The sequence below is a fragment of the Mobula hypostoma genome, chromosome 14, assembly GCF_963921235.1.
Source record: "Mobula hypostoma chromosome 14, sMobHyp1.1, whole genome shotgun sequence".
In the NCBI taxonomy this organism is placed as follows: domain Eukaryota; kingdom Metazoa; phylum Chordata; class Chondrichthyes; order Myliobatiformes; family Myliobatidae; genus Mobula; species Mobula hypostoma.
The window spans coordinates 74,057,058-74,081,738 of record NC_086110.1 but is presented as its reverse complement, the minus strand read 5'-3'; the positions used below and the strand labels follow the sequence as shown (position 1 = coordinate 74,081,738).

Below are 24,681 nucleotides of genomic sequence, written 5' to 3'. Positions count from 1 at the left end.
AATCTGTACAGGTCCCACCTTCCCCAGAGGAGATCCCAATGATCCAGAAATCTAAAACCCTGCTCCCTGCACCAACTCCTCAGCCACGCACTCAACTGCCATCTCCTCCAATTCTTACCATCACTATCACATAGCACTGGCAGCAATCCTGAGAACGCCACCCTTGCGGTCCTGTTCTTCAGCCTTCTGCCTAGTTCCCGAAACTCACACTTCAGGACCTCATCCCTCTTCCTGCCTATGTCATTGGTACCAACATGTATCATGACTTCTGGTTGCTTTCCCTCTCGCACCAGGATGTCGTGTACCCGGTCAGAGACATCCCGGACCCTGGCACCTGGGAGGCAACAAACCATGCAGGATCATGGTTAATCCAATTTTCCTCTCAGCCCTAATCTCCTGTTTTTTCCCCGTATCCCTTCATGCCCTGATCAATGAATAATCTATCAATCTCTGCCTGAAATACACATAAAGACTTGGGCTCCACATCTGCCTGTGGCAATGAATTCCATAGACTCAACACAACTCAACTCAATCTCTATTCTGAAATGATGGCCCTCTATTCTGAAGCTGTGTCCTCCGGTCTTAGGCTCTCCCACCATAGGAAATATTCTCTCCACATCCACCCTATTAAGGTCTGTCACCATTCGATAGGTTTCAATGAGGATACTCCTCATTCTTCTGAATTCTAGTGAATACAGGCCCAGAGCCATCAAACACTCTTCAAATGACAAGCCATTCAATCCTGTGATATTATTGTGACTATGTACTGAATCATAACTACAGTATGTCTGTTATGTGTGACTACATGTACTGCTTTTGGCACCTTGGCCCCATAGGGACGATGTTTTGTTTAGCTGTATACACGTGTATGGTTGAATGACAATAAACCTGAACTTGAAGTATTTCCTTCCCTAAATCTCTCCTCCACTCTTTTGTCCTCTTAGACATTCCTTAAACCTGCATTCATCACAGACTTTCAGTCAATTGTCTGTGAAATTTCTAAAAATCAGTCAGTGGATCTTGTTTGATATGACATCTTAGAAGTGCATAGAGGTGTTTTAGTCTGATAAAGGTGTAATATAGACAAGTTGTTATTCTAGAGATCTGATGGTTTCTAGGAAGGTGGGAGTGACAGGGGAGGAAGTGTGTGGTCATGACGACAATGGATTTGCCATCATTACCGATGAGACGTGCAGCAGGACGTCAGCTGATTTCCTGCCTGCGCACTTCCAGAAATTGGGTTACTGCAAACTCATTTTTCCACATCCCCTGGAGCTCAGAGGCAAAGCACGACTTCTGCCAGTCCTCCTGCTATAAATGAGCAGAGCCTTGCTTCTCTATCTCAGCCCTCACAACCCTGAGATATCCCAAGGAGTACTTGGAATCACATGATAACACAGGCCAAAGTCAGCATCGTTTCCTTGAGGGGAAAACACTGCCGGACAAATATGTTGCAATTCCAATATCTTGGCGGGGAGATTTGCGAGGGCTACTATGGTGACTTTAAACTAGAATGGTTGGGGGGGTGGGGGGAAGGAATCAAATTAAGGAGACTAGGAGAGGGGAGGTTGACATAAGGGAAAAAGAAGATAATGAAGTTGTTTGCTCAATTAAGGATAAACAGAGAGTGGGAGGTGGAGAGTTTCTTTCTTTTTCAATCTTTTTATTAATTTCATAGAATGAAAACATAAAGCAAAAATACAAGTAGTAGGAGATACATTATTACATTTAAAATGAGTAATTGTAAAACCAAATAGTAAAAATTAACAAAGCTTCCAATCGTGCAGAATAATAATGAATAATACGAAGCAAAAAAAAACTGAAGAAAAATCATGAAGAAAAAGAAAAAGAAAAAAAAAACAAACCCCATCCACCCCAAAAACTAAACTAAACAGAATTAGTCAACTAAACTAAAAGACTTGGGCAATACTAACAACTTGAAAATGGGAAAGAAGAAAACGTTAGTGTCGATGACTCCATTCCTCTCAACCAACAGTACAGAGAGATAAAACAAGTTTGGAAATGGTCAAATTATATCAAATGAAAATGCTGAACGAATGGCCTCCAAGTTTTTTCAAACTTAATGGAAAGGTCATAAACCGCACTTCTCATTTTTTCCAAATTTAAACACACCATAGTTTGTGAAAAACAATGAAATACAGTAGGAGGGTTAATCTCTTTCTTAAATACATCTATTTTAATGCTAGGAGCATTGTAAGAAAGGTGGATGAGCTTACAGCATGGATTGATACCTGGAAATATGATGTTGTAGCTATTAGTGAAATGTGGTTGCAGGAGGGGTGTGATTGGCAACTAAATATTCCAGGATTTCGTTGCTTCAGGTGTGATAGAATAGGAGGGGCAAGAGGGGGAGGTGTTGCATTGCATGTCAGAGAAAATATAACAGCAGTGCTCTGGCAGGATAGATTAGTGGACTCGCTTAGGGAGGCTATTGGGATCGAATTGAGGAATAGGAAAGGTGTTGTGATGCTTATAGGGGTGTATTATAGACCACCTAATGGGCACCAAGAACTGGAGGAGCAAATTTGTAAGGAGATAGCAGATATTTGTAGTAAGCACAAGATTGTGATTGTGGGAGATTTTAATTTTCCACACACAGACTGGGAAGCCCATTCTATAAAAGGGCTGGATGGTTTGGAGTTTGTATAATGTGTGCAGGATGTTTTCTGAAGCAATACATAGAGGTACCAACTAGAGAAGGAGCAGTGTTGGATCTCCTGTTAGGGAATGAGATAGGGCAGGTGACAGAGGTATTTGTTGGGGAGCACTTCGGGTCCAGTGATCACAATACAATTAGTTTCAGTGTAATTATGGAGAAGGATAGGACTGGACCTAGGATTGAGATTGGTGATTGGAGAAAGGCTAACTTTGAGGAGATGTGAAAGGATTTAGAAGGAGTGGATTGGGAAAATTTGTTTTATGGGAAGAATGTAACAGAGAAATGGAGGAATATGGTCCGTGTGCAGGTCAGTGGGACTAGGCAGAAAATGGTTCGGCACAGCCAAGAAGGGCCAAAAGGCCTGTTTCTGTGCTGTAGTTTCTATGGTTCTATGGTCATTTAAGGGTGAAATTTTGAGGGTTCAGAATCTTTATGTTCCTGTTAGGCTGAAAGGTTAAAAGTTTGAGAGAGCCATGGTTTTCAAGAGATATTAGAAACTTGGTTCAGAAAAAGAGAGAGATCTTCAATAAATATAGGCAGCTTGGAGTTAATGAGGTACTCGAGGAATATAAAGAATGTAAAAAGAATCTTAAGAAAGAAATTAGAAAAGCCAAAAGGAGATACGAGGCTGCTTTGGCAAGTAAGGTAAAAATAAATCCAAAGGGTTTCTGCAGTTATGTTAGTGACAAAAGGATAGTGAGGGGTAAAATTGGTCCCTTGGAGAATCAGAGTGGACGGCTATGTGCGGAGACAAAAGAGATGGGGGAGATTTTGAATAATTTCTTTTCTTTGATATTCACTAAGGAGAAGGATATTGAATTGTGTAAGGCAAAGGAAACAAGTAGAGTAATTATGGAAAGTATCACAATTAAAGAAGAGGAAGTACTGATATTTTTAAGGAATATAAAAGTGGATAAGTCTCCGGGTCCAGACAAGATATTCCCTAGGACTTTGAGGGAAGTTAGTGTAGAAATAACAGGGGCTCTGACAGAAATATTTCAAATGTCATTAGAAACGGGGATGGTGCCGGAGGATTGACGTATTGCTCATGTGGTTCCATTGTTTAAAAAGGGTTCTAAGAGTAAACCTGGCAATTATCGGCCTGTGAGTTTGACGTCAGTGGTGGGTAAATTGACGGAAAGTATTCTTAGAGATGGTATATATAATTTTCTGGATAGACAAGGTCTGATTAGGAACAGTCAACATGGATTTGTGTGTGAAGGTCATGTTTGACAAATCTTATTGAATTTTTTGATGAGGTTACTAAGAAAGTTGACGAGGGTAAAACGGTGGATGTTGTCTATATGGACTTCAGTAAGGCCTTTGACAAGGTTCCACACGAAAGGTTAGTTAGGAAGGTTCAATCGCTAGGCATTAATATGGAAGTAGTAAAATGGATTCAGCAGTGGCTAAATGGGAGACGCCAGAGAGTAGTGGTGGGTAACTGTGTGTCAGATTGGAGGATGGTGTGTAGCGGTGTGCCTGGGTCCAATGTTGTTTGTAATATAAATTAATGATCTAGATGATGGGGTGGTAAATTGGATTAGTAAGTATGCAGATGATACTAAGATAGGTGGTATTGTGAATGATGAGGTAGATTTTCAAAACTTGCAGAGAGATTTAGGACAGTTAGAAGAGTGGGCTGAAAGATGGCAGATGGAGTTTAATGCTGAAAACTGTGAGGTGCTACATTTTGGTAGAACTAATCAAAATAGGACATACATGGTAAATGGTAGGGCATTAAAGAATGCTTTAGAACAGAGGGATCTAGGAATAATGGTGCATAGTTCCCTGAAGATGGAATCTCATGTGGATTGGGTGGTGAAGAAAGCTTTTGGTTTGCTGGCCTTTATTAATCAGAGCATTGAGTATAGGAGTTGGGATGTAATGTTGAATTTGTATAAGGCATTGGTAAGGCCAAATCTGGAGTATTGTGTACAGTTCTGGTCACCGAATTATAGGAAGGATGTCAATAAAATTGAGAGAGTACAGAGGAGGTTTACTAAAATGTTGCATGGGTTTCATCTCCTAAGTGACAAAGAAAGGTTGAACAAGTTAGGTCTTTATTCTTTGGAGTGTAGAAGATTGAGGGGAGACTTGATAGAGGTGTTTAAAATTATGAGGGGGATTGATAGAGTTGACGTGGGTAGACTTCTTCCATTGAAAGTGGGGAAGATACAAACAAGAGGGCATGGGTTGAGAATTAGGGGACAAAAGTTTAGGAGTAACATGAGGGGGAACTTCTTTACTCAGAGAGTGGTAGCTGTGTGGAATGAGCTTCCAGCAGAAGTTTTTGAGGCAGGTTCTATGTTGTTGTTTAAAGTTAAATTGGATAGATATATGGACAGGAAAGGAATAGAGGGTTATGGGCTGAGTGCAGGTCGGTGGGAGTAGGATAGGGTAAGAGTTCAGCATGGACTAGAAGGGCCGAGATGGCCTGTTTCCGTGCTGTAATTGTTATATGGTTATAATTCTTTGAGAAAATAAGAGGCAGGAGAGAGAAAGGAGAGTCAGCGGATGTTGTTTAGTTGGATTTTCAGAAGGTGCTGCACATGAAATTACTTAATGAGATGGCATTACTGGAATGGTACCAGCATGGATAGAAGATTGGCTGATTGACAAGAACCAAACAGTGGGGATAAAGGGGGTATTTTCTGGTTGGCTGACAGTGACAGGTGGTGTTCCTCAGGGGTGGTATTGGGACCACTTCTTTTTGCACTAAGTGTTAATGATTTGGATGATGGACTGGACGGCTTTGTGACCACATTTGTGGATGATACAAAGATAAGTGGAGGGGCAGGTAGTGTTGAAAAAGCAAGGAGTCTGCAGAACGACTTGAACAGATTGGAGAAATGGGCGAAGAAGTGGCAGATGGAATATAATATAGGGAAGTATATGGTCATGAACTTTGAAAGAAAGAATAGAAGTGTACACTAGTTTTCAAACAGGGGAAAAAAAAAATCAAAAATCAGAGGTGCAAAGCAACTTGGGAGTCCTTGTGCAGGGTTCCCTAAAGGGTAACTTGTGCAGGTTGAGTCTGTGGTAAGAAAGGCAAATGCAATGTTAGCATTTATTTCAAGAGGACTAGAATATAAAAGCAAGGATGCAATGCTGAGGCTTCAGAAGGCACTCGGGCAGTTCCACTCTCTTGACCTCAAAAGCCAACTATGGTAGCTGCTTTGTATAGAGAAAGGTCCCAAAACATCAACCAAAACAAAAATGACAGATTGTATTTAAAACATAAAGAGTACAACACAGTACAACCTTCTCCATAACCAATATAACCCATTCCTCTTACATGGGCCTCCATTTTTCTTTCCTCAATCCAAGAGTCTTCCTAAAAGTCCCTAATATATCTGCCTTTGTCACCACTTCCAGCAGTGCATTCCACACTCCAACCATACTCAGTGTAAAAAAAAAACTATGTTTGATATCTCCACTCACCTTGTCGTATTGGCCATTGTCACCCCGAGGAAAAGGCACGTGTTGTCTATTCTATCTATGCCACCTATAATCTTAATTTACTCATAATGAGGTATACATCTTACGAAACTGTTCAATAGTCTTGTTGCAATCTGATAGAAGCTGTCCTTGAGTCATAAAGCAGGCAACATTATCAAAGAGTCCACCCACTGCTACAGAAAGGCGTTGGAGTCAATGCGCGAAGTCTAACTGAGAGTGACTGTCTTGGCCATTTTTCTTGCGATTGCAAGACCCCATTGGACACCGGTGATGTAAAATACTGGAAGTCCGGTTCACCAGTTTGTTGACGAGACCGATGGCAGGGGAGCTGTGTGGCATTGGTTGTAGCAAGGACTCGGCCTTATGCCTGGGGCTTGCCTGTTGCAGCAGTCCAGGAGGGGAGATGCCGGAGATGATGTGGCTTGATGTGGTGTTGCCCTCCAGTGTTCACTTGGTGAAATGACAAGCTGGATTGTGCCTGTGCGTCTGCAGATTGCTCAGAACTGCTTGTTCTTGCCAACAACATCCATCAATGTAGAGGACATGTCACTCAGGGATTTGGGACATATATAATATATATTTATTCGTATCTTTTTTTTTGAGTGACTGTATGGTTATTTGCTTTCGTATATGTGCTGTATGTGCTTTGGGCTGTGTATGACTTTTGGTACTGTGTTTTGCACCTTGGCCCTGGAGGAACATTGTTTCGTTTGGCTGTATTCATGGGTATTCATGCATGGTTGAACTTAACTCAACATTCTCTCTTCTCTCCCTTCCCATCAGGGAGAAGATGCAAATACCTGAAAGCATGTATCACCAGGCTCAAGGACAGCATCTATCCCACTCTTATCAGACTCCTGAATACACAGTTCCCAAGTACAATAAGATAGACTTTCGACTTCACAACCCACCTTGTTATGATTATACACTTTATTGTATACCTACACTGCACTTCCTTTGTAGCTGTTGCTCTTTATTCTGCACACACTGGAGGCTGTGGTAGAACAAAGGACGCTGCTTAGCCCCTGATCAGAGTCTCATGAAGCCATGGGAGCTGGTGGTGGATGGTCAGATGAGCAGCTGGTGCATATCACAAGTCCTGGTTATGCGACCACTGACACCAGGCAGACAATCCCTGAAGTGTAATAATAATGGCTGGGGGCACCCATCTTGTAAAGACACTGTCCAGAAGAAGACGCTTGCATAGAAAAATTTGCCAAGAACAATCATGGTCAAAGACCATGATCACCTAAGTCTTAGACATGGCACATAATGATGATGATGGTTCAAGGTATTTTTATAAAAAGGAACTGGGAATCAGGTTTATTATCACTGAAATACAGTTTGTGGTAAATTTGTTTTCTGGCTGCATCACCAAGACCTCAATGGTGGAGCTGACGGAAGATGATTTCACATCACAATGGTAATGAAGGTGGAGGAAGGCTGTGGAAGTGAAGGGTTCCTGTCATTTTGCACTCCATACCTGATCTGTCGAGGACTGTGGTGCTGCTGGTGTATCAGCCTCCCTATGTTAAAGTCACACACAGGCATTCTCCATTACAGAATCCACCTTAATATTCTGGATTAAATCCTGTGGTGATCAGCAAGTGGCCAAGGGGCAGGATTGAGAGGGTCTGGAGCTCCTCAGAATATATGGATCCCAGATCGGCCTCTGGAGCCACCAATGCTACTACAGTACTATAAAACTGTGTGTTAGTTCCTAATAGCTATTAATGGAGGAATTCATCCAGTGTACACTGCTGTGATCTTTAGATTGACTGTAAATTAGTAAAATCAGCACAGACACTTAGTGCATACATACACTAATAATCATGTCTTCATACAATGCTTTTGACAATTGAATCCTTCAAATCCTCATTTTCATTGTAACATTCTAGATGATTATGAATACTTTCAAATTTTCTCACAGTTCCTAACTTGAAGCAGTGAAATTGTTTCATTTTCACTCCCAGACTTTCTGGCATCTTCAAGCCTGAATGCTTGAAACTGCATTGAGTAAAATGATTTTGAATTGTCTGACTGCTTATTTCTTGCTAACTCTCAGTGACAAAAATCACTGCTTTCTGAACACAAGCACACGTAACTGATGCTATACAAAATTGTAAATTCTAAGCATGGTGTAGTGTCTAATGGCACACAAGTGCTCATGACTGACGCTAGTTAGAAACTGTTCAGCAACGACTCATGTCCCAATTAAGCAGCATTGTGTCCCAAATAAACAAAGGGAATCCCAGCCATTTTCATGACTAGTTTAAGAGTTGTCCTCTCTTTCCGTGTACAGATGCACAGTAATTATTTTGCCCTGAAACCTTTCTTTTCCTTTTGGTTCTCGCTCTATTCCCAAATAAGTCAGTCCAAAAAGAGAGCAAAGGTACTGAGTTAGTGCCCATGGGTTCATTGACCATTCAGAAATCTGATGGCAGAAGGGAAGAAACTGTTCATAAAATGTTGAGTGTGCCTTCATGCTTCTGTACCTCCTGCCTGATGGTCATAATGAGAAGAGGGCATGTCCTGGGTGATGGGGGGTCCTCAATGAGAGATGCAGTGTTTTTAAGGCATCGCCTTTTGAAGGTGTCCTTGCTGCTGGGGAGACTAGTGCCCAGAAGGAGCTGGCCAAGTTTACAACCCTCTGTCATGTTTACCTGCAGTGGTATCTCCATACCAGACGGTGATGCAACCTGTCAAGATGCTGTCCATGGTACATCAGTAGTAATTTGTGACATACTAAATCCTTTGGGGGATACTGTGCAAAGATTGATGAATATGCCCTAGCGCTATCACACGGTTGATAGCTAGAAACTTTTTCCCCCCAGGGACAAAATGGCTCTTGCAAAGGCACATAATTTTAAGATGATAGGAGGAAAGTATAGGGAGGACGTCAGGGCAAGTTAGAGAATGCTGGGTGTGTGGAACACCCTGACAGGGGTGATGGAGGCAGATACATTAAGGATATTTAAGGAACTCTTAGATAGGCACATGGATGATAGGGAAATGGAGGGAAATGTGGGAGGGAAGGGTTAGATTGTTATTGGAGTAGGTTAAAATCTGCCACAATATTGTGGGCCAAAGGGCCTGTACTGTGCTACACTGTTCTATGTTCTAAATCCACAAAAAACATCTCACTTATAACAGAAGCAAGAGCACATTGGGGAAAAAAAAACAGGTTGGATTCCTCCTTCAAGGAGGGGATAGTAGCTTTACTATGAAAAAAAATAACATTTACACACCTACGACTCTCTGCAGATGGCATTATCTTTTCCTAAAGCCATTCCTTCCCTTTTGGCTCTCTTTCTATTCCCAACATGTACACGTACACACACACACACACACACACACACACACACAAAGGGTGGAGTGTTTTGATGTTGGTGGTTTCTGACAACAGAAAGTGGGAAGTTGAATTTAAAAAGTGAGGGAGAGAGGGGGAGAGTGGGGGAAGAGAGATCAAGTGATGGGAGATAGAAACAGTGAAATTAATATTTCATCTCCCTCTCCATACTGAGGAAAGGTTTCTGCACTCGCTCCTTGGATGAACATTCAAGCGAACAGCGTAACTAAAGCAGAGCTAACAGACAGAGTCACTAATTGGAAAGAGGGGTGGGGAGAGAGGGTTCAAGCAACATCTGTCTGCACAATCCACCTGCGACATCGCTAATTGCCGAGATCTTGTCTTTCAGAAAACTTTGAAAACTACTACAGAAAGGCAGTACTATGATTACGAACACGAGCGTCCATCATGCAGGACCCACACCATCCGGGATGTTCCCTCTTCTCATTGCTACCATCAAGGAGGTGGTACAGGAGCCTGAAGACACACAGTCAACATTCTAGAAACAGATTCTCCTTGTCTGCTATCGGATTTCCGAATGGTCTGTGAACTCAAAGAACACTACCTCACTATTTTGCCACTACCTATTTAAAAAAATTATATTATATTATCGTAACATAGTGATTTTTTATGTCCTGCTCTGTACTGCTGCTGTAAAACAACAAACTTCCTGACACGTGTCAGTGATAATAACACACTAAACGCTGGCGGAATCTCCGCAGGTCAGACAGCAACTATGGTAGGTAGCATCAGTGATGATAAACCCGATTGTGATTCTGATACTCATTGTGAATTTCCCTCCTCCCAGTGTGTTGGCGAGGCACTGTATATCAGAGCATCTCATTACGTGAAGCAGCTTAATTAAAATTGTGGGAGTCAACAGAGATCTCCGCACCCTGATTTCACACGAGCCCAGCCACACTATTCCCCAAGTAGGAGGCGGGCTGCGTACTCCAGACAATAGACTCTCATTTACAACTCAGTGAAATGCAGCTAAACTGGAGTACGTGCAAGGACAGGTTCGAGACAAAGAAGTGGGCAGGAAAAAATAATCATTGCCAACTCCACCCACCCAGCACACTGCGTTTCCAAAAACTATCATCTATAAGGCGCTATAGGGTTATTAAAACAAAAACTTCATGCCATCTTTAAAATTTTTTCGAACAGGGTGCTAATCGATCGACCATTCTAGTTAACCTCTCTCAATTAGCCAAGTCACTGCACTATGAACACTTCAAAGCACTCACAATAATGCTGCTTACATTGTAAATAATGCTGGTATTTATGTATTTACGCACATTTTATTCCATAGCCATACTTTAATCTCCAACTTTATTTTTATCACACCACAGCAAATTCCAAATATATATAAATGTACACTCAGTGTCCACTTTGTAAGGTACACTTGCTTATCAACACAAATACAATAGACAATAGGTGCAGGAGTAGGCCAGTCGGCCCTTCGAGCCAGCACCGCCATTCACTGTGATCATGGCTGATCATCCACAATCAGTATCCAGTTCCTGCCTTATCCCCATAACCTTTGATTCCGCCATCTTTAAGAGCTCTATCCATCTCTTTCTTGAAAGCATCCAGGGACTTGGCCTCCACAGCCTTCTGGGGCAGAGCATTCCATATATCCACCACTCTCTGGGTGAAAAAGTTTTTCCTCAACTCCGTTCTAAATGGCCTACCCCTTATTCTTAAACTGTGGCCTCTGGTTCTGGACTCACCCATCAGCAGGAACATGCTTCCTGCCTCCATCATGTCCAATCCCTTAATAATCTTATATGTTTCAATAAGATCCCCTCTCAGCCTTCTAAATTCCAGAGTATACAAGCCCAGTCGCTCCAATTTTTTGACATATAACAGTCCCGCCATCCCGGGAATTAACCTTGTGAACCTACACTGCACTCCCTCAATAGCAAGAACGTCCTTCCTCAAATTTGGAGACCAAAACTGCACACAGCACTCCAGGTGTGGTCTCACCAGGGCCCTGATCAGCTGCAGAAGGACCTCTTTGCTCTTATACTCAATTCCCCTTGTTATGAAGGCCAGCATGCCATTAGCTTTCTTCACTGCCTGCTGTACTTGCATGCTTGCTTTCAGTGACTGATAAATACCTTATAAGCCAATCATGTGGCAGCAGCTCAATGCACAAAAGCATGCAGACATGGTTCAGAAGTTCATTTGTTGTTGAGATTAAACATCAGAATGGGGAAGAAATGTGATCTAAGTGACTTTGACCATGGAATGATTGTTGGTGCCATATAGGGTGGTTTGAGTATCTCAGAAACTGCTGATCTCCTGGGATTTTCCATGCACAGCAGTTTCTAGGGTTTACAGGGCAAAAAAAGAACAAAAAAAAACATTCAGTGAGCAGCAGTTCTGTGGGTGATAAAGCCTTGTTAATGAGAGAGGTCAGAGGAGAATGGCCAGACTGGTTCAATCTGACGGGAAGGTGACAGTAACTCAAATAACCATGTGTTACAACAGTGGGGTGCAGAGGTGCATCGCTGAACATGCAACACATTGAACCTTGAAGTGGATGGGTTACAGCAGCAGAAGACCATGAACATACACTCAGTTATTACTCACTTTATTAGATAAAGGAGGTAGCTAGTTTAGTTATGCATAGATCAGGTGGTTCCGGCCCACCGAGCCGCACCACCGAGCAACCCGCTGGTTTTAACGCTAGCCTAATCACAGGACAATTTACAATGACCAATTAACCTAGTAACCGGTACGCCTTTGGACTGTGGGAGGAAACCAGAACACCCGGAGGAAACCCACACACACACACACACACACACACACACACACACACACACACACGGGAAGAAATGTACAAACCTGCTTACAGAGGATACCGGAATTGAACTCTGAACTCCGAGCAGTAACAGCGTCACACTAACTGTTATGCTACCGTGGCTCCATAAAGAATGGCCACTATATGGTGAGTAAAATTGACCTTTGAAACATTTATAAAGAATTGCAAGGTCTGTAGGAAGGGGCAGATTATTCCTGAGAAGAGAAGGCAGAAATAGACTGAAATTTGACTGAACGATTTATAAGCAGCTTACAGTTGTGATTAGTATAAAAGCTGGCGGCACATTTACTGTAAATGAATGCTGAGAGAATCCTATACAGAGTGGACTTTACTCACTTCCAGCTGCACTTTCTTTTCATCTCCAGAAGAATTATTGTTTCGTTGGATCAAATACCCATGGGAATGGGCTAATTAACTGTGCAGTGCTTCACTCACTGAACAAGAAAGGATAAAGAATCTAAAATTAATTTGATTCATTAATATTTGCACAGTGAGGTAGAGAGGAGGGATGTGCCATGCAATGTATGAAAGGAACAATGAAATGGAAACAATCTGGCAGGTGACAATGGTGTTTCTTCTCAACTTCTGTGCAAACCTAAAGGTCTCATCTCTACATTCTGGCTACTTCTGCATTTTCCCTTCCCACCATTCCCGCTTCTATGCTCGCTTTGACTGAGAGAACATGGAGGTCACCCTCAAAGAGGATGTCCCACCTGGAGAATTGCCTCTCTCACTTTCCACCTCCGATCTTTACGCCATGCTGAGCAGGGTAAGTGTATGGAAGGCAGCTGGTCCGGATGGAATACCTGGCCGCGTGCTCAGAGTCCGTGCAGGGCAGTTGGCCGGGGTCTTCACGGACATTTTTAATCTGTCCCTGGCCCACCATCGTGCCAGTGCCGAAGCATCCCACTGCCATGCTTCCGTCCAGTTGCACTCACCCCTATCATTGCAAAGTGCTCTGAGAGACTGGTTCTTTCACATCTGAAATCCTGTCTGCCCACTACCCTGGAACCCCATCAATTTGCCGATCGCACCAACAGGTCAACAGAGGATGCCATCTCCACGGCACTTCACTCTGCCTTGACCCACCTGGGCAGCGCCAACTCTGATGTCAGAATGCTGTTCATTGACTTTAGTTCGGCATTCAATACTGTGATCCCCTCCAAGCTGATCACCAAACTTCGCCAGCTTGGTATCAGCTCATCCCTCTGCAATTGGACCTCGGACTTTCTGACTAACAGATCCCAATCAGTTAAGTTAGACAACCTCTCCTCCTCCACTCTCACCCTGAACACCGGCGTGCCTCAAGGCTGTGTGCTGAGCCCTCTTCTGTACTCCCTTTTCACCTATGACTGCGTTCCTGTACATGGTTCTAACTCCATAATCAAGTTCGTGGATGACACCACGGTGGTTGGCCTAATCAGAGGGGATGATGAGTTGGCCTACAGGGACGAGGTCCAGCACCTGGCTGCGTGGTGTGCTGATAACCACCTGGCCCTTAACACCCAGAAGACCAAGGAGATCATTGTGGACTTCAGGCATGCTAGGAGCCACACTCATGTCCCCACCTACATCAATGGAGCTGTAGTGGAGTGTGTACCAAGCTTCAAATTCCTTGGTGTCCACATTTCTGAGGATCTCACCTGGTCCCTGAACTCCTGATCAAAAATGCACAACAGCGCCTTTATTTCCTGCAGAGCATCAAGAAAGCTCACCTCTGTCCTAGGATACTGACAGACTTTTACCGCTGTACCATTGAGAGCATACTCACCAACTGCATCTTAGTGTGGTATGGCAATTGTCCCGTATCAGATCGCAAAGCACTCCAGCGTGTGGTGAAAACTGCCCAGCGGATTATCAGCACCCAATTGCCCACCATTGAGAATATCTACCATAAATGCTGCCTGGGCAGGGCGAAGAGCATTATCAAGGATGCATCTCACCCTAACCATAGACTTTTTACTCTCCTCCCATCGGGTAGGCGCTACAGGAGCCTCCACTCCCGCACCAGCAGGCACAGGAAGAGCTTCTTCCCTGAGGCTGTGACCCTGCTGAACCTCACATCACAGTGCTAAGCAGTATTGCACCCATATTGTACTGTCTCAGTACTTTTATATTTGTGTGCTGTAGCACTTACTTGTTATTCACAGTTATTTTGTAAATAACACTATTCTTTGCATTTCTGGTCAGATGCTAAATGCATTTCATTGGCTTTGTATCTGTACTCGGCACAATGACAATGAAGTTGAATCTAATCCAATTAAGTTAGTAATCGCACTCTTGGGCTCGCAATCCAGTTAGCGACACATGGTAGTTTGTGCGGCACGGTAGCATTGTGGGTAGCACATGCTTTATAGTACAGCTGACCTGGGTTAAATTCCCACAGCTGCCTGTAAGGAGTTTGTACTTTCTCCCCGTGACAGCGTGGGTTTCCTCCGGGTGCTGCAGTTTTTCCTGCAGTCCAAAGACTTACCGGTTGGTAGCCTAATTGGTCATAGATAGATAGATACTTTATTGATCCCAAAGGAAATTAATGTCACAGTGACATTAAGTGTGCACAGATATAAATAACCAGAAGAGAAGTAGAAAGAATAAAATAAATGAGTGACCTCAAACAGTCTAACAGGAAGGGGGTCATCACTTCCCGGCTCTAGGTTGACTGATTATAGAGCCTAATGGCCGAGGGTAAGAATGACCTCATGTAGCGCTCTTTAGAGCAGTGCAGTTGTCTGAGTCTATTACTAAAAGTGTTCCTCTTCAGCCAAGGTGGCATGCAGAGGATGAGAAACACTGTCCAGAATTGCCAGGATTTTCCGTTGGGTCCTTTGTTTTACCACGGCCTCCAGTGTGTTCAGTTTGACTCCTATAACAGAGCCAGCCCTTCTAACAGTTAATTGAGCCTGTTGGTATTACCTGTGTTGATGCCATTGCCCCAGAACACCACTACATAGAAAATTGCACTGGCAACAGAAGACTGGAAGCACACGTGAAGGAGATGCCTGCATACTCCAAAGGACTTCAGTCTCCTCAGGAAGTAGAGGCGAATCTCACCTTGTTCACAGCCTCTGTGTTGGTTCAGGTACTTGTAGGTCCTCACCACATCCACATCCTCACCATCAATAGTAACAGGGAGCAGTGCAGGCTTCGTCTTCCTAAAGTCCATCACCATCTCCTTTGTCTAACTGACGTTGAGCTGCAGGTGATTTAGCTTGCACCATTTGACAAAGCCCTCCACCCAGGGCTCTGTATTCATCCTCCCACTCAGTGAGGGTGTAAAACTGTCCTACCATTAGGCTAGGGTTAAATTGGGGGATTGCTGGGTGGCACGGCTCAAAGGGCCGGAAGGGCCTATTTCAGTAACTATATAAACAAATAAATAAACACTCTGGCTTCTGATCTCTCCTTTTCTCGTCCTGATGAAGGGTCTTGCTCCAAAACAAAGTTCAAAATACGTACATTTATAATCAAAGCTGCAGAGAGTTGTGAACTCAGTAGCTCAATCATGGGCAATGGCCTCCCAGCATCCCGTGCACATTCAAAAGGCCTTGCCTCTAAAAGGTGGCATCTATCATTAAGGACCCCCATCACCCAGGACATGCCCTCTTCTCATTGTTACCATCAGGGAGGAGGTACAGGAGACTGAAGACACACACTCAATGATCCAGGAACAGCTTTGGCCCCCCCCCCCCCCCCAGCTATCAGATTTCTGAATGGACAATGAACCCATCAGCACTACCTCACCATTTTCTCCTCTCTTTTTGCACTACCAATTTAATTTATATATACTGTACTTATTGTAATTTATAGTTTTTTTAATCATGTATTGCAATGTACTGCTGGCACAAAACAAGTTTCATGACAGATGCCAGTGATATTAAACCTGATTCTGATACCATACAAAACCTTTAGATTTATCTTCTTTTCGGCTGCCACAAAGCAAGACAATAGAATCCACGATAAACCCCACAGCACAAAGATTTTCAAACACCCATATGTGCAAAAAAAGGACAAATGTTTTAAAAGCGGGATTTAAGGGACTATAGTGGAGGATTAAAACTCAGGGTGTCACAAGTCCACTTCAACTGATATCATCTCCACCCTAGTGTCAGCTTGGTTAGGCCACAAGCCATCATGGAGGGAGATGGAGGGTCAAGGACTGGACATCCATATGAGATGGTTTGGACCGAGACGTCATCAGAAGTTGTAGAGACATACAGCATGAAAACAAGCTTTTCAGCCAGCCATGGGAGGCCATCTCACAATGACATCACCATTCACAATGACATCACCATTCACAATGACAATGCTTGAAAAGGCACAAAGGTTTCAATTCTTAACAGGAATAGAGACACAGTTTAGAAAAGCCGGAAAGGTTCAAACATCGGGATTTAGTTCTGAAGGGTCAGAATTGAAAACCAATGAAGTTCCATACATTTAAGTTTCGCCAGATGCAACACAGCTTGATACTGCACTGCTCTGCGCAAGACTACAAGAAATTGCAGCCCAGTCTGTCACACAACCCAGCCTCCCTTCCACTGGCTCTGCCTATACTTCTCTTAGGAAACATAATGGAGATCACTCCAGTTCTCTCTTCTCCTCCCTGTCTGGCAGAAAATACAGATGCTTGAGGTCTAGGGCCACCAGGCTCAGGAACAGCTTCTATCCCACTGTTATCAGACTCTTGAATGGACCCTCATACGATAAAGATGAACTTTCAATCTCTCAGTCTACATCTTTGTGTCCTTTGCACTTTATTTGTCTGCCTGCACTTTCTCTGTCACCGTAACACTACATTCCGCTTTTCCTTGTGGTCCTTCTCTCTTTTCTTCCCTCCCATCGGGCAGAAGGCAGAAATCCTAAGAGGAAAAGCACCACCAGGATCAAGGACACCTTCTATCTCACTGTTACAATACTACTGAATGGTCGCCAAGTATGACAAGATGGATTTTTTGACCTCACAGTCTACCTTGCTATGATCTTGCACATTGTCGACCTGCACTGCACTCTCTCTGTAACTGTAACACTTTAATCTGCATTCTGTTATTTTACCTTGTTCTACCTCAATGCACTGTGTAATGATTTGATCTACGTAAACAGCATGGAAGCTTTTCACTGTACATGTGACAATAATAAACCGATTCCAATGACCTTCACACTTTCCCACAGATACATTCCCACGATACTCCACATTCTGCTTTTACAGTTTTCTACCTCATTGTATTTATGAATAGAATCATCTGTCTGGTTCACCTACAGTCAGAAGTTTTTCACTACATCTTGGGACATTTGACAATAATAACCCAATTCCAATATCAATAGTACAATATGGTGGACTCTTAACATCATAATCTACCTGGTTATGATCTTTATTTAATTGAGACACAGCACAGAATTGGTCTTCCAGTCCTGCTACACAGCAATCCCCTGATTTAATCCTAGCTGAATCACAAGACAATTTACAATGACCAATTACTCTACTAACCATGAGACCATAAGATATAGGAGCAGAATTAGGCCACTTGACCCATTGAGTCTGCTCCGCCATTTTATCATGGCATATCCAATTTTCTACTCAGCACCAATCTTCTGTCTTCTCCCCGCAACCCGTCATGCTCTGACCAATCAAGAATCTAGCAACCTCTGCCTTAAATATAGAAGATAGAACATAGAAATCTACAGCACATTACAGGCCCTTTGGCCCAGTGTTGTGCTGACCACATAACCTACTCTAGAGATGGCTCAGAATTTCCCTACTGCGTAGACCTCTATTTTTCTAGGTTCCATGTACCTATTCAAGAGTCTCTAAAAAGACCGTATTGTATCCACCTCTACCACTGTCACTGGTAATGCATTCCACACACCCAGCACTCTGTGTGAAAAACTTGCCTCTGACATGACCTTTGTACCTATTTCCAAGCACTTTAAAACTGTGACCCCTCGTGTTAGCCATTTCAGTCCTGGGAAAATAGCCTCTGGCTATCCACAGGATCAATGCTTCAACACAGACCCACAACCAATACACATAAAGACTTGGCCTCCACAGCTGCCTGTGGCAGAGAATTCCGGTGCGTCTTTGGATTGTGAGAGGAAACAGAGTACCCGGAGGAAACCACACAGTCACGGGGAGAATGTACAAACTCCTTACAGGGAGCAGTGGGAATTGAACCTGGGTCACTGGTACTGTAAAACCTTGCGCTAACCACTACACTACTGCTCCACCCCTTGTCTTGCACCCTATTGTGTGCCTGCACTGCACTTCCTCTGTTACTGTTACTCTTTATTCTGAATTCTGTTATTGCCTTACCTTGTTCTACCTCACTACACTGTGTAACGATTTGATCTGTATGAACAATATTCAAGATTGTCACTGTATCTCAGTACATGTGACAACAAGCAACCTGTATCAATTAGTCTGCAAAACCAATATAAAAGCTTCCACTGCAGATAACATTTTTCAACAGGCCATCCTGTGAAATCCTAAAACCACATAGCCTCCTCCCCTATTTTATTTCAGCAGTGGTAGAACAGTAAGAAGGCAGCAGGCTCCAGGCATTCTGCCTGGTTGAATTGGTTTCTGGTATACAGGCACCACTGCACGGGATTGGAAAAAGCTCCAGGCATTCTGCCTGGTTGCATTGGTTTCTGGTATACAGGCACCACTGCACGGGATTGGAAAAAGCTGCAGAGTTGTGGTCTCAGCCATCTCCATTGCGAGCACACCCAGCCCCACCATTGACTACATCTATAATAGGTGATGCCTCAAGACAGGGGCATCCATTATGAAGAACCTCACCATCCAGGCCAAGTTCTCTTCTTCTTATTGCCATCAAGGAAGAGATACAGGAGCCTGTAGACCAGGGGTTGCCAACCTTTTATATGCCATGGAGCCTGACCATTAACCAAAAGGTCCACAGACCTCAGTGTAGACATTCACTCAATGTTTTAGGAACAGCGTTGTCCCCTCTGCCATTGGGTTTCTATTTCTTTTGTTTGTACTATCCAACATATTATCTGCTATTAAGGACCATCACCACCTAGGACATGCCCTCTTCTCATTACTACCATCAAAGACAAAGTGCAAGAGTCTGAAGACACACACCTTCTTCCCATCTGCCATCAGATTTCTAAACGGTCCACAAACCCATGAACACTATCTCACAATTTTGCTCTTTTTTGCACTACTTTGTTATATTCTATATATTCTTATTGTAACACATTGAACATTACCACAACTTGCGCTGCCCTGCTACCGCAAAATGACGAATGTCATGACACACTGCATGTCGGTGTTAATAAGCCGAATGCTGACTGGGATGATACACTCACCATCACTCGATTTCACACTCGCGCCCACCAGCTCAGACACTGACACTGTGTGGAACTTAGAGGACAGCATTGAGGCTGGGTCTGCATACGACGAGACACTGGGCATAGGGGGAGGGCAGCCCCAGTGCTAGCTCACCACAGGGCGAGGCGGCACATGACTTCTCCTCAGGAGGGCTCAGACGAGGACCACGACGCGCCAAGCTACAGATGGGTGCACGCACCAAGAAGCCCGCTGCTTGGGTGCTCTGCCAGAAGCCTGGTAACGAGAGGGGTCGATGGAACTTTCCGGGCTCAGTGTTTTTGTTTTTTTTTTTAGCCACTGCACACGGCGTGGAGGATTTTCAAAGGCAGAACCTACTTGAACATATTAACTTGATGGAGGCGTACTCGTGGCCACAGTCCTTCCGGTAGTGACAACGCAGCCAGTTGAGCAGACACAGGCCTTTCCCACATTGTCGCTCGTCCTTCTTGCAGGGCAGTGCGCTGTGTTCATCTGATCAAACCAAAGGAAGTGGACGTCAGTTACAGACTAAAGCACAGAGCTCTTCATCAACACACTGCCTGGCAGATGTGGGTATAGAGACCCAATGGGATCAACCCCTTCCCATTTACCCCTTTGTAACAAAACTCATTCAATTCACCCCATTCTACTTATCCCTTTTACATAGATTCCCAATGAGGTCAAAACCTTTCCATTAACCCCCATTTGCATAGAATCCCAATTTGAAGTTCCAAGCAAATCTATTGTCAAAGTACATAAAAATCACCATATACAACCCTGAGATTTGTTTTAATAAATACAAGAAACATAATAGAATCATTGAAAGACCGCACCCAACAGGATGGGCAAACAACCAAAGTGCAAAAGACAATGTGCAAATACAAAAGAGGAAAAATAATAATAACAAGGAAAAAATAAGCAATAAATATTGAGCACAGGAGATGAAGACTCCTTGAAAGCGAGTCCATAGGTTGTGGGAACAGTTCAGTGAGGGGGGTGGGGAGTGAAGTTGTCCCCTCTGGCTCAAGAGCCTGATTGTTCCCCTTTGGGATGCCCCATTCCAACCCACCTACCTTGGGTTCTCTACTGTGACTAGTGGGGTGCGTCAGGTACGAGTGTGAGGACCTCAGTTATTCATTATTTATGTAAATGATTTTGATATGAATATACATGGCACAATTAGCGAGGTTGCTGATGATTCTAAATTAAAGGGTATTTTTGAAGTGAAGTAGATTAAGTGGCACAGTAGTACTTTATACTGTATTGTCGCCAAACAATTGATACTAGAACGTACAATCACAGCGATATTTGATTCTGCGCTTCGTGCTCCCTGGATTACAAATCGTTAGTAAATATTAAAAATTTAAATTATAAATCATAAATAGAAAATAGAAAAATGGAAAGTAAGGTAGTGCAATAAAACTGAGAGGCAGGTCCAGATATTTGGAAGGTAAGGCCCAGATCCGGGTCAGGATCCGTTCAGCAGTCTTATCATAGTTGGAAAGAAGCTGTTCCCAAATCTGGCCGTACGAGTCTTCAAGCTCCTGAGCCTTCTCCCGGAGGGAAGAGGGACGAAAAGTGTGTTGGCTGGGTGGGTCGTGTCCTTGATTATCCTGGCAGCACTGCTCCGACAGCGTGCGGTGTAAAGTGAGTCCACGGACAGAAGATTGGTTTAGTGCAGTGATTAATACAAAACATTACAATACCAGTGACCCAGGTTCAATTCCCACCGCTGCCTGTAAGGAGTTTGTACGTTCGCCTTGCGACTGTGGGTGCTCCAGTTTCTTCCCTCAATCCAAAGATGAGGTAGGTAGGTTAATTGGTCATTGTAAACTATCCTGTGCTGGGCGGTGTGGCTCGAAGGGCTGAAGAGGTCCATTCCATTCCGCGTTATATCTCAATAAATGAAAAGAATATTACAATAAATTGCAAAGAGATCTTGATCAGTTAGGGAGATAGGCTGAGGAATGGAAAATGGATTTCAACTTAGATAAGTGTGAGGTGATGCATTTTGGATATTCAAACCAGGGAAGCATCTATACAGCGAATGGCAGGGCACTGATGAGAATTATAGAACAGAAACCTTGATATTCAAGGCACAGTTCACAAAAAATGGCCAAGTTGAAGGTGGTGACAAAAGGCATGGAGCTTAGAAGTAGGGACATTACTGTTATATCAGTTGTCGGTGAGGCCGTACTTGGACTATTGTTACAATTTTGACCACCCTGTTATAGGAAAGGCAGGGTGCAGATGTTGCCTGGATTAGAGAGCCTAAGTTACAGGGAGAAGTTGGCCATGTTAGAGCACAGCAGAATGAGAAGTTTATAACATGATGAGGGGTATGGATAAAGCAGACGGTCATAGTCTTTTCCCCAGGGGTGGGAGTCCAAAACTAGAGGGTAGAGATACAAGGGGGGAGAGATTTAAAAGAGATCCAAGAGGTAACTTTACACAGAGGGCAGTGAGTACCTGGAATGAGCTGTCAGAGGAGTGGTCAAGGTGGGTACAATTGCAACATTTAAGAATCATTTAAATATGTATATGGATGGAAAAGGGCTCGCAGGGTTATGGCCAAACACAGGTAACTGGGGCTAGCAGGGTGGATGCTGTAGTCAGCACAGACCAGTTGTGCCAAAGGGCCTGTTTCCGTGCTGGATTGGTCTATGACTCGGTGCCCTCTTTGGATGCTGCTATCAGGCAGGAAGCACAGGATCCTGTAGAATCGGGCAGTGCGGTGCAGCGTGGTGTCTAAGCTGGAGTCAGTGCTGCCCCCAGTGTTTGCTTGGCAAAAGCCAAGACGTAGTGTTCAACTGCAGACTGCTGCAACATTCATGGACTTAAGAACTTGGATATATTTTTTGTGTGACTGTATTTTACTGCTATTGTATATGTACTGTATGTGCCCTGTGCTGTGTATGACTGTTGGTACTGTGTTTAGCTGTTAAATAGCATCAGTTGCATATTTTTTGTGTTCAAAAAGCAGCAATTTTTGTCACTGATAGTTGGAGAGAAATAAGCAGCAAGACAATTCTGAACTGTTTTACTTGCTGCTGTTTCAAGCATTCAGGCCTGGAGATGCCGGAAATGGCTGGGAGTGAAATTGAAACTATTTCTCTACTTCAACAAGTTAGGAACTACACTATGAAGAATTTGAAGTTATCAACATCACCTTGAATGTTACAATGAAAATGAAGAATTAGAGAATGCATTGTATTGTATGAAGTCAGTCCATTATCTGTACTAGGTGTCTGCACTGATTTTGTTCATTTACAGTCAATCAAAAGAACATGACAGTGCACAGTTTAATTCCTCCATTTATAACTATTAGGAATGCATACACAAGTTTATAGTACTGTAGTAGTATTGGTAGCATTCTAATTTGTTCTGCATTTCATTTAAATACACAATTTGTTACTCAGTTAAGCAGTAATGTCTTTTAAAAAAAACCTTTTTAATTATTTCCATGAAACTTTGGCTAATTGGGGCAGCTGCTTAATTGGGCCAAAATGTACTGTGTCCCAATTAACTGGAATTCACTGTATTAGTCTCTTGAGCAGCATCACTCAAAACACAAATTATCAATCATATTGAATGCAACAAGGCCATTCAGCCCATTGTATACTGCTGGCCTTAGCCAATTAGTCCCACCTCCCGGTCTTTCCCTATCGCTTCCTTTCACCAGCATTTCTCCAAAATCCTTTCCGGCATTCCCGCTATACCTCAAACACAAGAAAATCTGCAGTCGCTGGAAATTCAAAGCAACACATACAAAATGCTGGAGGAACTCAGCAGGCCAGGCAGCATCTATGGAAAAAAGTATACTGAGGTCTCGGCCTGAAACATTGACTGTTTACTCTTTTCTGTAGACACTGCCTGGCCTGCTTCCCACTGGTTCTGCTTCCAGCTCCCTTTCGTGATCCAGGTGACCGTGGATGGTGTATAGGAGGGGAGGAAGATGGGGTGAGGGGTTGCTGGTGGCAGGAGATTTGTGTGGAGCATGGACACCAACATAGGCTAGACAGGCCGAATGACCTGATTCTGCCCTCCAGCCATTTTCATAATGTTGGATTAAAGCGCAGAACTGTTATTTTACTTGTATTTTCACCTTCCTATGCCTGCTTGTATTTTTATACAGTCACCTACATACATGTAATTGTTCAGTAATTTTCTAGTAATTGTAGTCTAACTGATTCTGTATTTTTCTAGAAACTTCTTGGCTTTTCTGCAGCAGGTGTTTCGCCACTTGAATGTGGTTATTTTTTACGTTAACCGTTATCAATAGAATGCTGCCATCTTTAGTCCGAGTGTGAGACGATCACAACTTCCTTTTTGTTGTCTTCTTTCCTTGATTTATTTGAGATACAGCGTGGAATAGACCCTTCGGGTCCTTCGAGCTGTGTCGGCCAGTAAGCCCCGATTGAACCAGAGCTTAATCACAGGACAATTTACAATGACCAATTTACCTGCTAACTCATACATCTTTGGATTGTGGGAGGAAACCAGAGGCCCTGGAGAAAACCTATGCATTCCACAGGGAAGGACGTACAGTTTCCTTACAGATAACGTTAGAGCTGAACTCGGAGGCCCTGAGCTGTCATAACATCACGCTACCATAGTGCCCTGCTCCTCTTGCAGCACTTTAATTAAATGACTGCAGCCACCAAGTTTTAGGCATCGTTCCTGACTTCTGAAGAACCTCTGGATCAATTTCACTAAATTCGACAGTACACCTTGAACTTTCTCGGCTCTTGCTTCTGACTCAGGGGATTGAAATATTGGCTGGAAAACCAGAACACATATTAATGATAAATTTTAAATCTGTACCAGACGTGATTCTGCACACTCAAGGTGATCCTGATGGGACAATTATTTCATTGATTATTTTAAATGTGGAGTTTATAAATTATTATTGACTAAAAGGTACTTGGGGGAAATAGGGACAAGGATTTATATCATTGATCAGCCATGATGTTGTGATAATGGTAGAAGACATCCTCAACTTTAATTTCAATTTTAAACAGATAGGTTTTTTT

The 24,681-nt window shown here is 43.3% G+C and overlaps 1 protein-coding gene across 3 annotated transcripts in view; it reads right to left on the bottom strand.

Moving 5' to 3' along the window:
- bean1 (brain expressed, associated with NEDD4, 1) overlaps positions 1-24,681 on the bottom strand; it is a 107,986-nt gene that overhangs the window by 62,946 nt on the left and 20,359 nt on the right. For 2 of the 3 annotated variants that reach the window (XM_063067513.1, XM_063067514.1), the window contains one exon: positions 20,006-20,140. In XM_063067513.1, the coding sequence (XP_062923583.1) occupies positions 20,006-20,140 (135 nt within the window). Of the gene's footprint in view, positions 1-19,647; positions 20,141-24,681 lie in introns of those variants that run through there. The other variant, XM_063067515.1, reaches the window with a different exon arrangement.